Below are 17988 nucleotides of genomic sequence, written 5' to 3'. Positions count from 1 at the left end.
TATCACTGACGGCCTTACACCCTGTCAGGATGTTAGCAGAGGTACCAATCACATATAATCTTCAGGGCAATACCTCCAAGACCTTCAGAAATCAGGCTCATCTGATAGAACAGGAGGAAAAATCAGATCGGAACCAAGAATTCACAATGTAGCATACAGTACAGCCCGGGAGTAGGTGAAGAAATGTGTCATTCTTTACTCAAAAGAAAGGTAATGAAGCAAGGTGTAGAGTGATTGAAATGATCTGTCTCCCTAAAGACTGAGGAGACAGTATTTTGCATAGGTCACCTCTGATGGCAGAGTTATTGGAAATACAATGTTGATGGGTAACAATAACTTGAGGGGGTGATGTTACATTTTACCCAAGCACATGTAGTATGCCTGGAAGGTGTATTGCCAGGAACTGTCAGAATGATTGTGTTGCAAATAAAGGAACCCATAATACATAGAATGTTCATCGTGCAGGACATCAGGGCAATGGTTAGAAATCAGCAGCTGCACAAACAGAGAGCGTATCCATGCAACAATACTGGCAGAGTTCAGTACATATACCAAATCTTAATTTAAACCAGTTTTGAGCAGGAGGATAATATTTGTGTGAATTGTGTGGATTGTAATTAACACATTCTTTGTAGGGTCAAATCAAGTTTGAAATATAAACAGGAAACCACAAACGTATAAACCTGAAATAGACTAAATGTTTGCATTTCCTGCAATTCGGGCAACAAAAGGATGAACAGTTTAAAAGTTGAATTCAACCAAACACACATTGCAGTATTTAAGCAGTACACTTCTGCTAAATGTTGAAATGCACTCACAAACTAGTCTCGGCTACTGTGAAAAATCTACTCCCAAGGCATCCTTCCGACAGATAAGCTTTCCCTTTTCAGAATTAGAAATGTGTTGTCACTTGACAAACACCAAATAAAGACAAGGCCAAGGCAGGTTCGAATGAGTTACGGGATCTGTAGATTCATGATGGACTGACTTGATGTATTGGCCTGTGTAGTAAAAATAACTGTGTGTTGATTAATCAGGAGAACTATTAAGTGATGAAAATAGTATAGCTGCGACACCACAGTAATGAATGGAGGAAGAACATCTTGAAGAGCTGAGGAAAGAGGGAGGACCAAAAAAGTACAACCACTGGCACATGAAATAAATTGGTCCAATTACAATAAAGAGTGGCTCTTGGTCAGTGTTCGAGCCCGGCAGTTCATCTTTATTACAATCAGTTAATGAAAATCAATTCCCCTCCTGATAAACTCTTATCTCCACTGCCTTTGTGCACCTCGTGCGGGGGGAGATAATAAATTAGGGTAATATTGCCTTTGATGAGGGAGTGAATTGCAAATTATTGTAACTTTCCAAGATTTATGATGCAGATGCTTCATTTCCAGGAGGGGTTTTTCCACCATCCCCCAGGGTGTGGATGTGCCATTTGTTAAAAGTTTGGTGGCACAGCCTTGTTTAAAAAAACAAAAAAAGATGCTCTCAGCTGTCTAGCTATACTTTACTGTGCATAGCCTTCCTATAAAATAGTGTAAATGCCACTACAATGACATGCATTGCAACTTGCTTAGGAGACAAAGCTGTGTTTTAAACATTAGCAGAGTATTCAAGATATTGATGGACAAACTGGGAGATATGTGTTTAGTCAAATGTCAATTAACCTTTCTATATGTCTTCTCTCATTGCAGAGATTCATTTAATATGTAGGTCAGTAGCCATACTTGCATCAGGTTGTCTGAATGAGAGACATATTCAGGTTCCTCATGCCAAGAGGCTTGTTGGCGAAACACTAACTTGGTGAAGTATGAATGCCAGGACATAGCTTGTTATTTCGTTCCGTTGCAGAGATCTATGCAACAGTGTGAAGAAGCCATGTGCTGAATTATGCATTGCTGCATACACAGACTCAGCCAAACTAGGCCCTGAATGCAACTCAGGTAACATTATACATAGCACTCCAGATCACTGCCCAAGATTCATGGGACATCTGGGTGTGATTGGATAGGCCATGAAAAACGTGTTACAAAGAATACAAACCTAAATTCCGAAGACCTAACCATGCCTGTTGCTGTCCACAAAGGTAGCTGTGATGGGACATGGGAGATGCAATCAGTTACATCGTTATTTCCTTGCTACATTTACAGTTAATTAAGGGAAAGTGTTTGTAAAGATTGTCACTACATTAACTTTCGGGGTGAATTCCAGCATGTTTACCTTTAGAAAAGAAGTGCTTAGAACAAATGGCATCTTGAATGAAGAGAATATCACTAAACCAACAATAACATAAGATTTACACTACATTTCAACTATAATCCAAAACCACAGAGAATATTTTATTGACCTTGCATAATGGAGAAGCCCCATCCTTATCAAGGCCAACTAATTTACGTCTCTGAGCAACTTGTATTAAGACAGCCATCAATCTAACTATTTATCAATCAAGTAGAGGACTCACACAGCACTATCTATTTATCTTGCCAACTGCTCTATTAATATCAAATTAATTTCTCAATTGAGAATATCAATCACCCAAGGGTTTGTTCTCAACTCATTAGCATTTTAATTGTCCTTGTTTACAGAGGAAAGTGAAGGGAGACTCATTGTAAAGAGGGCGGATGAAGGCCAATCTATATGGCTAAAATCTACGAACCCATTTGTGTCTGTCCTTTACTCAGGCCCAGGCAGACGCATCAAGACAGGATAAACCGGAAAAATATCTTTAAAGTGTTGAAAAATACCGATTTACGTATTTAACCTAATTTGCGTGTCAGATATTTCAATATTTCAAGTTTTCATTATTCAAAGCCCACCCTCAGTGCCCACATGTCTGTTTCAGTGGCAGTTGTCATGCCGTCCTCCTGGGTGAATATGAATCAGGGCAACATGGCCTAAATATTGAGTTTGTTTAAAACCACTGGGCAAAGGAAACTTTCATCCCACCTGAGCGTGTTTACAAACAAGAAACAACATGGACAGTATTGCCCCAACTATTTCTGGAATGAATAATGATACCACAACTGAAGTGACAAATGTCATAAAACCAGGAATAGCTGTACAGTGCAGAAAATAACAATTTAAGCACCAATTGGAGCCATATAGCCGTCAGCGAATTAACTAGCGCTCTGCCTCCTCGGCTGCCATGACAAGATTGCTTGTGACAGGTTTTTACCACCCCCGCACAATTGCCTATTTTTTCCCCTCCTCAGATGATATTAAAAATAAAGGTGATGAAGCACAGTCACCCTAAGAACACATGATTTAGGACATCTGGCATGTGCTATGTGTATAATGAAAAATAGGAATAAAATGGTGACGAATTTCATAATTGTTCTGCCCATCTCCAAGCCCTAGCGACTTACTGGTGTATTCTCTGAAAGGGCATAGTCCTACAAGTTTAAAGCAAACTACGTGTGAGAAAATGTCTTATCTACTAACATAATACATACTGGAATAATATACAGTGAGGGCATGCTGACTAGCTGGGAACATTAAATTGTAACATTTTCCTGTGCAGTCGATTGTGAATTTATTGTTGATTTAAAGATTATTGTGAAGCACAGGACAAACCCTATTTGAAGGCTAGAGCAGAATCACTAGCCAGCTCAGCAGAGAGCTAACATTTACCGACTATACAGCAGGGAATGGGTAGGATGAAAATCATTGCATTTTCTGTATGCAGGAAGAAGGCACCTAGACTCCTGGCAAAATGGCCTGCTGGTGAAGGGTGGATCACTGCCCTAGCACTCAGAATAACATAAGACCCACATAAAACTAATACAATCAGGTTCTCTGACTTAGAGACAGCCCTGTCCCTCTCCATGTCAAAAATGATAAATCATTTGGCCTAGAAAAAATTAATAAACAAATACTAGTTACTCGGCTGGCTGAATCCAAATTAATTTCTGAATGGTTAAAATGTAGATTGTCCATGGGAAACACTGTTGAGTGGGCTAGACGGAAAGCCATCAATATCTCTAGCATATCAATCTGTGGAATAGGTTCCAGGGCATAGCGGACATTTGTTATCTTTTCAGTTGGCATGTAAATCCCTTTCACACGGTTCACAAAACAGAAATGTTCCCATCGTTATCAACACAACTTTAAATCCAGCCAGGGTTTGTTTTTATTCAAAACTGAAAGCGGGCATTGCCCATGGGCAGCAGTCTGAAAATATAATTTGTTTAGGATTTTTAGACCAAAGGAAAGCCTTAATCGATTTCAGTGTATGGATATACTGTAAACAGCATGTAGAATCAGTCAATTGCAAATGCAATGTCCAAAATTAAAACCTTTTTAAGAAGACTGTTTACACACAACGGCAAGACACCAATGCCGCGTTTCCACTGCATGGTTCTTTACCCGCGCACCAGGGTCACACCGGTGATTTAATCTAATATTGGCTCCAGACGTTCCTGTTTCCATTCGGTATCAAAGACTTAAGGGGAAGCTCAGGTGGGCAAGGAGGAGTAAACTATCAACGCGATTTAGTTTAAAGGTTACGAAAAATAAATTGCGATATTGTTTTGTTAGTAAAATAAAATAAACAATAACGCGAAGCTGTTTGTTTACAATACAGCGTTTGAGTTATAAAACTAATTGCTTCCTTAAACTCCTGCGACCGGCTCCTTCTCCACCTACACTCGTAACTGTAAGCAAGTGTATTCATTATTAAGTTTGATGGTATTTTGTCAAAACTGTCTAATTTTGATGGAAGGATTTGGGGGAATTCAGAGGTAATGTTATGTTGTAAAAGGGTCTGCAGGCAACATCTCGGTCTCAGCGGTCCGTTTTTCTATTGAGTCAGTGGTATCGTACCACATTCGATCGTTACAACTCTTTCCTTTGAGTCTTTGCTGCCCTGTACTATTGCTTCATTTTCTTTATTTTATCAGGGATCTTTTAGATCGGATGAAAAGCAAACAATACACATCGCCATTCGAATAGAACAACATGCCGCGTTTTCACACGAGGTCACGCGTCAATCCGCAAACCCCGCCATTAGTCCTAAAGTACAGGGCTTGGCAAAAAGAGCCGGGCCACTCGGCCATTGTCTAGCGGCTGGCTGGCCCAGGCCAGTGTCAGTGGAAAAAGAAAAGTCTTAACTTTAGGATAAAACACCAATGTTTGGCACCAGTGGAAACGCGGAACAAATAAACTAACAAATATCAAAAATTGTCACTGTCTAATGCAGTTGTGTGCATTAGACAGTGATTTCTAAAAGTATGGGAATAAATGCAAAGAGACTGATAGTGTCCAACACTTTAATATGTAAAATTACAGATTATAAAGGTAAAACATTCACAAGTACCCAACTAATGAAGTGTAAAACATTACAGTTAAAACATCTATACACAGGCAAATGCACTCAATATAAAACATATATACACTCTTTCAATATATTATTATATAAACATTTAGTTTGTTTTCCTTTAAAAACTGGAAGCCAAGCAGCTTGAAGAGGGAGTGTTTTACCTAACATAATGCTATCAACACTTGGATGCATTTAGAAGTACTGAGAATCACACCAAAACCTAATAGATATGGATAGGTAGTGTTAATTTAGTTGTTGGATCATCCCATTTAAGGAACATTTAGACTAGTGGTCAAGAGCGTTGTGCCAGTAAACGAAAGGTTGCTGGTTCTACTCCCCGAGCTATCAAGGTGAAAAACCCTGTTCTGTCCCTGAGCAAGACAGTTAACCCCTAATGCTCCCAGGTTATTGCTGTAAATAAAAATGTATTCTTAGCATACTCACCTGATAAAGATTTGAAAAACAAAAATCTGTAAATACAAAAAACATTGAGGAACTAAACTTGAAGTGTTAACCATTAAGTGCCATATGATGATACAGAAAAGGTCTGGTTTGTTTCAAACATTTATATATTAGACCATTTTCCCCATCTTAAGCCCAATAATGTCTACAAAGATGATGTCTGGCAGGGATATGGGCATCATGACATATTCCCAGAAAAGGTGAAATATTTACAACTACTACTTTTTTTCATAAGCCGTCTTATATATGGTGCACAGACAATCGTGTTATGATGAAGTGTCATGTAAATGTCTCAATCCAATTGGCAAGTATGAAAACAGAAAGAGCATTACATACTTAACAACCGAAAAAATTACACTGATCTCAGACTCAAGTGGCAGATGCTGGCGGCCAATGTGTTTGGGGGACAAGAAGCATCCTTTTTGAAATGTTAAATCCTTCAGGTGGTTTGGTGACAAGAATAGAACCATAACGTCCACAAATGTAAAAATGTCTCGGACTCCCAGACACTCTTTCCTCAAGCTGGTACCACTTCCATTTGTTTTTGTTGCACATTCTCTCTACAAAAGTAGCAGAACCACAAGTAGGAGCGAGACCAGAGTGGCTGTGGCCAGGTTGTGGGGAGCTCTGTTGTTTTGGACACGAGGAGTCCTGGGAGAGTTCTGCTTCAGTTTGCTGGGAGGAAGGGACTTCAGATCCTCCAGGGCTCCGTAGGCCGCCATGGAGAACTCCGGGTCACCGGTGGTGAGCAAGTCAAACACACAGGACTGGAAGTACACATCCTCCACATGCAGGGTTTCCCTGCATTTGGCTGTGGCCCTCTCCACTGTGTATATCTGATGTGGGGGCTGTAGGGGAGCCAGCCCAGAAGTGGGGGGGCGTGGGTGAAAGGGCTGCTGCCCCAGCATGTGCTCCTTGATGAGCTCGTTGCGTGGGCACCCGTGCAGACAGAGCTGCAGCCCACTGTTTTCCTCAGAGAAGTCTAGGGTGTCCTCCGGCATGCGAATGGCAAAGGTAAGGTAGCGCCCCACACGACGCACTATGATGGACGTCCCGATGTAGCGGGCCTGGATCTTCACAAGACGGCCTCCGGAGGCGCCCTTCTCTACGATCCACAGACTGCCACCCTCCCCGCCACTTCGTGTGCCGTCCTGGAAGGCAGAGGGCAGGTCCTCTGTGGTGGCCTGGTAGACCTTCTGTTCTGTACAACCATGGTAGGATTTAAAGATCACCGTTATCTGAAAGGTACAAAGAAAAAAAAAGCCAGTGAATTAAAGGCAGCTGGAAGCAATGAAAAGCTCATCCTCTCTTCAACGATTTCTATAATACTGCATGAAGGTTAAATCGGTTTCAGGCAATGTCTTGCATACCACTATAATGCTTGCATAAAAGCCTAGCGGCCATCTACTCAGCGGAAGCCTTTAAACAAGTGTAATACCATTCTGAGCCACTGTGTGTCAGCAGGCCCATAACTTTTGACATCAGCAGTTTGTCAGGTTACTGTGTAGATAACCCAGCACAAATAAGTATCTAGTCCTATTTGTATGTGATCCCACATGAACCTGTGCCATCTAAAACAAATATAATTGTGTCATAAACTGTGGCATATGTATTGCTTCATACACTTTCTTGAAAGTCACTAGGATCAAACAAACCCAGCTGTCTGACCTGGAGGCCTGATCAGGCCCATAAATCAGAAATACCTTCTCGGCAACGGCCACAGTGCCTGGGCTCTGACAACACTGGAGCGGAGCCTAGGGGATATTGCACTTCACTCAAATGTTTCTTCACAACAGTTAAACGTGCCCAATTTAAATGGACAGTGGGTGGATGCAGGGGTTTGGCACATGCATGCTGACTTACTGATTTACATTTACCCTCAGACTCACAAAATTATAGACTTATTGTCCACCCACAAATTCGGGTTGTCTTCCTTAAAAATAAAAAAAATAAAGACAATCCAGCATAATTTACTGAAATGCAAGAGTTTGTGATTTCAATTTCCCCTACACTAGCCTAAATAACACGAAACAAACTTGCAGATCTTATTCATCAGGGTGAACATTCAATCTTGCCAAACCTGTATGATTTGCCATATATGACACCTTAGTCACAGAAACAATAATTTGAGTTTTTGCTTAAATTGTTATTAAGTAACAATATCATACTGATACAGATTCTTAGCAAGTGTGGTAAGGTAAGAGCGCATAAGAGAACATCCTTTTAAGGGTCTACTGAGCACTGTATTCATTCAGGCAGTGGCCTCAACTAAAACATGAATGGGCTAAAGCACAGCTTTCTATATGAATGTAGCCAAATGGGAACAACAATCATTCAATGATCAGATGCTTTTCAGATTACCCCCCCCTCCCTCAAATGATTAGACATTAACACAAAAAGCTGGTCAACATTTGCCTGCACTGATAGCTGTTCACCAACTGTGAGTGTGTATGTCCTGCCTGTCCCCTCGCTGGTCTTACCTTGCTAGTGGCAGTGGCGCTAGACCCCAAGACCACAGGAACATTGGTCACCTGCACTGACAGGAAGCGGTTATCGATGAGGGGCCAGGCCCCTTCCACCTTGCATGTCTGGAATTCGTCCCGGAATGTCCGGAGGTGCGGATCCCCAAATAATCCACAGTGCGCGTACTTCTTCCCTTGGCCGGCAACACCCGAGGCCAGGACGCGGCTCTCATAGTCGCACAGCTCAGACACGACCGGCCTGGAGGTGCTCGGGACCTTGGCCGAGGAGGTGGGCCCGTCGCTGGAGCAGTTGTGTTGAGAGAAGAGCTCCTTGATACGGAACACGGCCGAGTGGTAGACCAGGTCACCTCTGCAGCTGCGCGCTGTGCGCCGGGTACACAGGGCATAGGCGCGCAGGGCGATGCAGTAGTCCACATCAGATGGGGAGTCCTCCTGGAAACCACTAGAGGGCGAGGTAGAGGTCACGTATTCCGCATTGCAGCGCTGGATCCGGCACTGTTGGCAGTGTGCTGTGGAGGCAAAAAAAAACAACAAAAAAAACAACAGGTGTTATGGGTTTATCATCGCTAAAGTCACTAACAACCCACAGCAACAGGTGGTCAGAAACATTAAAAACCAAATGCACCAGTCAGCCCACACAGGTATAGTACCAAACTCTGTCTAATAACAAAATAAGCCATAAAATATCAACTCCAATTTACCCCTCACAGAAATAACAGTATTTCAGTGCTGGAGGAAGCCGTTCTGTGTAGTTTGCTTAAGGGTGTTGAATGTGGTTTGGCTGTTGCTGGGCCAATAGAGGGGCATTAAGGTGCATGGCACAAGCTCACTGAATATAGGGCTGACTTCAGACCCAAGTGGAACCGCACAAAGAGCTGTGCTTGTTCAGCATTGGAGCAACAGCTGGCCAAGGCAAGGACGCAAGAGAGCAATTCATGGTAACAGAGTTGAGCTGAAGATGATTACTTTCACATTTGAGTGATATAAAAAGTTTAACAAACCAAATCAATTCACAAAGAACACTTTCTTTGAAAATCACTGCAGATGTAAACCTGGGTAACAGAATGACCGTTGGTAACATAATTCGGTCACCAAAATGTGCATCTAAGGGGCATTTCCCCCCCCGGACAAAAATTTGACTAAGCCCAGTCTAGGACAACACATTATTTCTGGTGGAGATTTTCATTTGAGTTTCACTTTTAGACTGAGACTAGGCTTAACCTGTGACTGGGAAAGTATGGGCCTGTTTCGCAGACAAAGATTAAGCCTAGTCTAGGACAAAAAAAAAAGAGCTCAGTGGAGTTTTATGTTGAACTAGAATAGGCTTAATCAGTGTCTGCAAAACCAGCCCATAATTTCCCAGTGCTGCTGGTTCTATGCATACGTTAACCAATCAGAATCACAGAACAGGTTGCTCAGTCTGTATGCAAAGCTTGTGGTATTCTCCACTTCTCTGGTAGACTTTTTAGCAGGCTATAACAAATTCCTCCCAGCAGATAGGCAAAATCCCCTCCATAATGTAGCTGCCTTTAACTAGAGCTCTGACACGCTGTATTGAATGGGGAGAAAAAGGAAAATGTTTATGCCCATACCTGTAATATACACATGTAACAAATGCTTAATAATCTCATAGGTTTCTCTCTTCCTCATGGCAAAATGTGTAGAATTGCAGGATTTAAACTGAGTAAACAAAAATCCACTAATCTATTACCGAAAAACTGGTTTGTATTCAGATTAGGGCTGTGTATCCAGACTTGCAAGAATAAATTGTGGTATTAATGAATATGATGACAGAGTAAACGTTTACATAGTTGTATATTTGCATAGGGCAGCACTACGGTCTGAACTTTACTGTCTAATAAACACTGCTTTCTGTGTATATGCCTCCATTAGTAGATCTCTAAAATATAAAGATGTGAACATGTACCTGTTGCTTAAGTTTGATATGGTTTTCTTCCTCCCCAAGCCAGGAAATACTTTTTAAAACCAAGTGACAGCATTTCAAGATCTCTGGTTTCTTAATAGCCCATATGAAAAAAACATTTCCCAAACAGCATGACCACATCATACCGTAAAAGGCTTGGTTAACAGATAAGAAAACTATGGGGACCACCCCTCCAACAAAAGAAATAAAACACTGCACACTGGAAGAGGCGCCACCTTTGCATCAAAACTGAGATGAGTGTAGTAGGTCAAATTGCATTCTACATATATTTTATTTAAAAGAATATATATATATACACACACACACTTTTGGTCATTATGCTCTTTTGCAGAGGGAGTTAAAACTAGTATGTTGACAAGTAATGAAAGATATGAGACATCAACATGCCACTATCATATAAAAATACATCTCTCCAGAAAGCATTTCCCTTCTCCAAATTATGCAACGGGGTCACGAACTCTACTGTGCCCCTTTTTGAGAATCAGTGCCTATACAACTATCAACAACAAGCAATCTCCACATGCGCTTTATGGTCAGTCTTTGACAAATGACTTGTTGGAGAACTATGAGCAGAAAACATGGGAAAGATTCACGATCAGAATAGAACACGTGCATACCTACCAAAAATATAAAAATGAATCTGTAGAAGAGGGTGGGTTTAATGCGTAAACAAGAGTAGCATAGAATATACACACACACACACACACACACACACACAAATGCACAATATTTGCCAGTGTACCATATCATGCAGAAGTAGGAACGAACTAAAATTCGCGAAGCGATTAAGGATCTACGATGAAAATCATTCAACTAATAATTTCATCTCGGAGAATGGGCGAAATGATTGAAAGAAGAGTAAAAACTGAATTTTTCTATACATAAGAATGCATAGTTTCCGACATCAAAACAAAGACTGCAACATAAAACGAAACGATTAGACCAAAAAAAAACATTCACGTCTCAAATCCCTTTATCTCTTCAAACTCCTGCAGGTGAAACGTGTAGTAATTGCGCGTGTTTTCAAAGACATTGAAAGTGACAAATCAAATCCGCACATGTACAAAATCCATTTTGATAGATGCATGTTCTGGCAATAAGATATCTAAACGCCCGAGAATGTATCCAAAGACACACAAAGCTCGGGCAGGGGATTTTTGGGGGGCACGTTCAGAGGCCGAACAGTCTGACTGACCCCCATGCATGGTAACAAATGAAGCATGAAAGTAAGAACAAAATACCGTCGAACTTTTCATTTTACAAAGTAAAACTTAAATACGTGAGCAATCTAAGCGTTAAAACTGATTAAAAATGAACTACTTAACAAGCAATTTCAAATATGCTACAATAAAAAAAAAAAGTGAATAGGCTAGCAAGCTAAATGCTAATGCTTTTTTTTAGCCAACTTCTACTAGTTACTGTTTTAGCTTAAGACTTCCACTGGAAATACTTTATTACTAGGTATGGTTACGACTGGGGAAGAAAGTCTCTATATAAAGATTACCGTAATTACACTATGGATTTGGCGGATTTAGTGAACTCCAAAACTTTGGCCAAAGCAGTTCGTGTTGTTTAGCTAGCCAGGTTGCTACAAGAGCCTGTTGTCTCGCGACGAACTGCCTGACTAATGTACAGTTTCCTCGCTGTCTACCAATTTTACTTATAGAATAACAAATATTTGGTTAACTAAAAAAAAAATCACACGGGCTTGTTTTAGTTCAGAACTAGTTATAAAGTTAGTTCGATATAACAACAAACATGAGGGATTTGTGGACATTTCTATCGCATCACTCGCACCGTAGCACAGCCGAGAAAGTTTTCCCATCGTTCAGAGTATAGGCATTTGCATGCACACAAGAGAACACACATGATGAATGTTACCTGGTCGGAGCAGCAGCGAAAGTATAACCATCGTAAATGTAATACAGTTCCAAAGCTGCCGCTTAGCCAAGTTTTGAGGTCCGCTTCTCCCCATGCCAATCCATTCAGTTAGAATGGAGTTCTTCGACTGCTGCTCATCGACGCTGTAGCTGCGGGAATTTAGACAAAAATTCGTATCCTTTGCGAAGCGCTGTCATTCAAAAGGGGCCCAGTCATCAGGGCGGCTCTACATGGGTGGGGTCTAAGTAGACGAAGCTGAGAGGTGGCTGTCGGCCAATGAAAGACTAATTATTCGTTAACCACTTGATATTTACATATGCGGGTTGTGGCAACCATGGGACATTGGGACCAAGCCAATGGAAAGTGTTTCTAAAGACAATGAAGGCGGTGAGAAATGTTTGTTGTTGTTGGTAGGTAGTTGTAAGTACTACTTAGCCAGCATAGAGATTATGACATTTACACTTTTTCTCACGTCTAAGTCATTACATTTACAAATAAAGCATTATGTTTGCAGCCTACAAGATGTATCTCAAAGTCTGAAATGAAAATATTTCAGGGTAGAGTTCGAGAGTTCTGTCCACATCGCATGCTCCTCTGCACTATAAAGCATTCAGCTGTGGTAGTGGTCCTGTTTGATCTCCCTGGGGCTTAACAGAACTGGAGGGCAAATGGCCCAATGTAAACAACCCTTTTGTTTCTCTCTACTTAAAGCGTTACATTACTTTCCCTATCTGCTAAAGAAAATCTCACCCATAAAGACAATGGTGTCTTATTCTTAACTTTGCTATTTTTGCTAGGTGTTGCATAGTAGTACATTACTCAATGATTAAACAACAGATTTCTGGTGTGGTTATGTGACCTTGTCAAGATACTATTCTCACTTTGCTGTTATTAGAAAAACATGCCATACATCTTCAGAGGTCATCTTCAATAATACAAACTTATGGGATTATATATATTTCCCCTGCATGTCCACTAGCCACCAATCAGGGCCACAGATGATATCTGTATCTGTAAATATATGGCTTTCCCCCCTATAAATGGCATGTCCCCCTAAAATATTACATATCCACAGACAAATCCACAGGCAGCTTATCATTTGAAGTCTCAAAATACAGAAGAGAAATTTCCATTAATTATTTTCTCTCAACAAACCTTTCTGTAATTATTTTTCCATTACAATTTCAGTTAACAAATGGTATGTTATTCTTTCTCCTTTTTTGGCCTACTTTCCATCCCTTACCTCAAACGACAAATTGTCTTTCGTTTGCACAGCTGCAAAGCAGGACCATCTGCATGGAGCAGCGCTTACTGGGTTTTAGTGGGGAACCACTGGGTTTTACTGAATTGCCATTACAGTGTTTTTGTGGTTCTTCTGTCATGTAAATGTGCAATTTCTTTATTATCCCAGTTATACCAATCAATATTGGTATAGACCTAAAGAAGATCAACAAACATAATTCTGCATAACTCTGTAATTGTGTTTAAAACTGAATTTTTTTCTGACAACTTGAACATTCTGTGCACCAGGCTGCATACTCTTCTGACTTTATTAGAAGCAACTGAACCCAGATAGTCATTGGATCAGTGGTTTCTCCATACACAAGCTGGCGCTGGGCCACACAATTGTGTGATTCAGGTGCTCTGTCAGTCTTGTGAAAGGACCTCACAGTCCTTGTTGATGTGGGGTTGATAGTAGAGGGGGAAATGAAGACAGCTCAACCCAAGTGGAACGTTTGGATTGTTCTGTTCTAGAAAGGCTGCCTCTGTCACAGAAGAACCACTGTGCCAAGTCTGTCCCCAGAGTATCAACATTACTGTGTATGTTCAGCTAATTTTGGGCTTGATCTGATCTTTACTACTGATTAAAAATCTTTTTGTTGCAAAGTACTGAGACACTAGTAAAGCATGTGCATTTTCCTAACAAAGACTGTCAGGTTGTCTCTCACCTGCCAAAATGCTCCACTACAGGATCTGTAGACAACATTTCCTGCAAGAAAAAAAAAAGTTTAATTAGTAATTGAACAGAATTGTGATGGCAAAATGTGTAAGAATACAATCAATTAAGACACATTCTGATTTGCATTCTCAAAAAAGAAATACATTGGACAGTACTTTTTGATTTAGTTTTCTTTGTAGTCTGCTTGAAGTTCAAAGACATCAGTCACAAATTATTATCCAGCTTTTCCTGAACTGATTTAATTAATTTAGATTGTGTGGTCTGTTGAAGAAGTGATATGACTTTGCCGTCATTCAAGCACAGTTCAATGAAGCAAACAGTTAATCCCTCCAGGTGGATTGACCAGATGAATTTTTCACATGAAAGAGACCCCCAATAAATGGTCCAAAGAGCTTGATGGGCAGAAAAAAAGCCCCCCCCCCCTTTCCTTCTGAGTATATTCCATTGCATGACCCAGCAAATATGCATATTCTGCTTCTCAAAATAAAGGCAGAGTAAGTTACTTGAATGTATCAGGTTAAAAAAAAAGTCTGATGCCTGTACACTTCTCTTGACACAGAATCACTTGTTCTAATACAATAGAAAAATGAGGTCAGTCTGGTAAAATTAGCCATCCGGCTCACTGCAGGCCTCAATGCCAGGCCAGTGAGAGGGAATGGCTGAGCTCCATTGGTGAGTTGGAGAAACAAGAGAAACGGTGAAAGAGATCGGCTTTACATATTTGACAAGAAGAAAGAATAGGGATTGGAAGAATGATAGGGGGAAAAAAGAGGAAGAAGAAAGTAATAAACACATGGGTTTTAAAGAGTGGAATGACCATAGAGCCTAGAAGGAGGGAACAGGCTTAGAGAGTCAGACAGAGTGAAAGAAGGATCCCTGATAATCTGGCAATTGCAAAAGAGAACGAGAAAGCGGCTATGTCTGAGACTGTTCGGAGGAGTGTGCAGGAGAGAGGGGGAGAAAGGGAGAGGGATTGGGTTTCCTCTGACTGTGTGTCTAGGCAGCTCCACATGTTCCTCATTAAGGTCCTCACACTGTGGGACCAACTCCACACCGTGCTGCTTGTTTTTGTTATTAGGCCCATTGCGCTGTGGTCTGAATAAAACCAGACAACTGGGCCAGTGCTAAAGACTGTCTCCTCTCTCCTGAAAACCTGTACAACCCAGTACACACTGGACCTCCTGTTAAGAGTAATCTTTATATAAAGCTAAACTGTAACCTGAAAACATGTATATGTTTATACTAACTTTATCCACCGAAACTGTTCTCAGATTATTTGTAATCTTTAATATGATGTTTATGATTTAAGTCTGAAGTGGAAATTGGTCTAATTTGGTTTTGAAGGGCTCCTGTCTGAGGTGAAGTGGCCTAGTACCTTGTATGTGTGAGCTGCTGTAGAAAGACCGTGACGGCATGGTGCAAGGCAGGCCACTCACAGAGAAGGGACTGCTATCTAGATCTAGATAAGAGATCCAGTGGTGTGAGTGTGAATGGAGCTACCCTGATAGTATCTCCTCTCAAGGATCCCACTTATGGGCCATGATTGATACCTGACAGAGCTCAGAGGGGGAGCTTTGCTATGTTTTTCTAGCTGCTTGCAGCTCTTTATGAGGCCATGCATGCATCTGTTTACAGTGTTTTGGGGATCTACATGCCTGAGTCAACACCAGTTGTTATCTAGTAGTTGTATATCTCCCTTTAGGGTCATTTTAAAAAGTCATAACTGGGTAACTGGTTTTTAATTTGCAAAAAAATTCCCTTGAGAATATTAATATTTAAGTATTTCTGGGCTCATGTGTCATGAGAAATAGATAAAAGTTGCATAGACACAATGTTGATCCAGAGAGTAGATCAAACAATCTTGACGTCTTGAATAGGAGGCTACAATTAAAAATACACTCACCTAAAGGATTATTAGGAACACCTGTTCAATTTCTCATTAATGCAATTATCTAATCAACCAATCACATGGCAGTTGCTTCAATGCATTTAGGGGTGTGGTCCTGGTGAAGACAATCTCCTGAACTCCAAACTGAATGTCAGAATGGGAAAGAAAGTTGATTTAAGCAATTTTGAGCGTGGCATGGTTGTTGGTGCCAGGCGGGCCGGTCTGAGTATTTCACAATCTGCTCAGTTACTGGGATTTTCACGTACAACCATTTCTAGGGTTTACAAAGAATGGTGTGAAAAGGGAAAAACATCCAGTATGCGGCAGTCCTGGGGGGCGAAAATGCCTTGTTGATGCTAGAGATCAGAGGAGAATGGGCCGACTGATTCAAGCTGATAGAAGAGCAACTTTGACTGAAATAACCACTTGTTACAACCGAAGTATGCAGCAAGGCATTTGTGAAGCCACAACACGCACAACCTAGAGGGGGATGGGCTACAACAGCAGAAGACCCCACCGGGTACCACTCGTCTCCACTACAAATAGGAAAAAGAGGCTACAATTTGCACGAGCTCACCAAAATTGGAAAGTTGAAGACTGGAAGAATGTTGCCTGGTCTGATGAGTCTCGATATCTGTTGAGACATTCAGATGGTAGAGTCAGAATTTTGTGTAAACAGAATGAGAACATGGATCCATCATGCCTTGTTACCACTGTGCAGGCTGCTGGTGGTGGTGTAATGGTGTGGGGGATGTTTTCTTGGCACACTTTAGGCCCTGTAGTGCCAATTGGGCATCGTTTAAATGCCACGGCCTACCTGAGCATTGTTTCTGACCATGTCCATCCCTTTATGACCACCATGTACCCATCCTCTGATGGCTACTTCCAGCAGGATAATGCACCATGTCACAAAGCTCGAATCATTTCAAATTGGTTTCTTGAACATGACAATGAGTTCACTGTACTGAAATGGCCCCCACAGTCACCAGATCTCAACCCAATAGAGCATCTTTGGGATGTGGTGGAGCGGGAGCTTCGTGCCCTGGATGTGCATCCCACAAATCTCCATCAACTGCAAGATGCTATCCTATCAATATGGGCCAACATTTCTAAAGAATGCTTTCAGCACCTTTTTGAATGCCATGAATCAATGCCATGTAGAATTAAGGCAGTTCTGAAGGCGAAAGGGGGTCAAACACATTATAAGTATGGTGTTCCTAATAATCCTTTAGGTGAGTGTATATATAATGCGATCTATAAGGTATAAAGTTCAGAATAAAAAAATATATGGATAGCAATTTATTCAAATAATTCAATTAATTTTCTAGAAAAATGTTGAAATACAAACATCTGTTAGTATTCACATATGTATTTCTTTGGTTTGCAATTTAACAAAACCAAACATTCCGAATAATTGACTAAATCTTACCTTGTACCATAAAGATATCCTAAAATGTCTCAAACAATTATATTGGCACCTCCTAAAAGTAGTTAGAAATTATTTGAAGCAGGTTATTCATCTTTACTCTGGAATTTAACCTGTGATGAGTTGCAGGTGCCTGCAATATGAAAATCACTCATTCAGCAAGTTTAAATAGAGAAAACGACTAATTCGGCTGTTCTCTGTCACTGTGTGTACTTCACTAAGCATGCAGAAAAGAAAGAAACCCAGAAGAGGTCAAAACACACGTGTAGCGATGCATGGACAATCTTACAGCTACATTTCCAGAGAACTTGATGTTCTTGTTTCCACTGTACATAATGTTGTCAAGACTTCTATGTTCCATGTTACTGTAGCCAAACTCCCTGGACAAGGCCACAAGAGAAAATGTTAGGAGACCCATTGTTGGGAGTGAAAAGTAAGAAAGCCTGATTGCAATTTGCCAAAACACACCAAAACATGCCACAATCTTTCTAGGAAAATCTCCTGAGGACATATGAGACCGAATTAGAGCTTTTTGGTACAACCCACCATCTTAATGTTTAAAGAAAACAAAATTAAGGCTTCAAAGAACACCTTTCCAAATGTCAAACATGAAGGAGTTT

General features: G+C 40.9%; 1 protein-coding gene across 1 annotated transcript; it reads right to left on the bottom strand.

Moving 5' to 3' along the window:
• Window positions 1-5256: 5256 nt before the first annotated feature.
• Window positions 5257-14084, bottom strand: rgmd (RGM domain family, member D). The gene is made up of 4 exons (XM_010871631.4): window positions 14044-14084; window positions 12095-12243; window positions 8266-8777; window positions 5257-7023 (listed from the first exon to the last, which is right to left on the bottom strand). The coding sequence occupies exons 1-4, from the start codon at window positions 14079-14081 to the stop codon at window positions 6346-6348; spliced, it is 1377 nt and encodes a 458-aa protein (XP_010869933.2). The 5' UTR covers window positions 14082-14084; the 3' UTR covers window positions 5257-6345.
• Window positions 14085-17988: the final 3904 nt, after the last annotated feature.

This window comes from Esox lucius, chromosome 8, assembly GCF_011004845.1.
Source record: "Esox lucius isolate fEsoLuc1 chromosome 8, fEsoLuc1.pri, whole genome shotgun sequence".
NCBI classification, from domain to species: domain Eukaryota; kingdom Metazoa; phylum Chordata; class Actinopteri; order Esociformes; family Esocidae; genus Esox; species Esox lucius.
This window is presented reverse-complemented; position numbering and strand designations above follow the sequence as displayed.

Excerpts from the sequence above, each read along its gene's own strand:
- rgmd (XM_010871631.4), bottom strand. The coding sequence starts at position 14,081 with ATGTTGTCTACAGATCCTGTAGTGGAGCATTTTGGCAG. Across the intron at positions 8,778-12,094 it reads TTCGCTGCTGCTCCGACCAG|CACACTGCCAACAGTGCCGG; the intron begins GTAACATTCATC and ends TTGCCTCCACAG. Across the intron at positions 7,024-8,265 it reads GCGCCACTGCCACTAGCAAG|ATAACGGTGATCTTTAAATC; the intron begins GTAAGACCAGCG and ends TGTACCTTTCAG.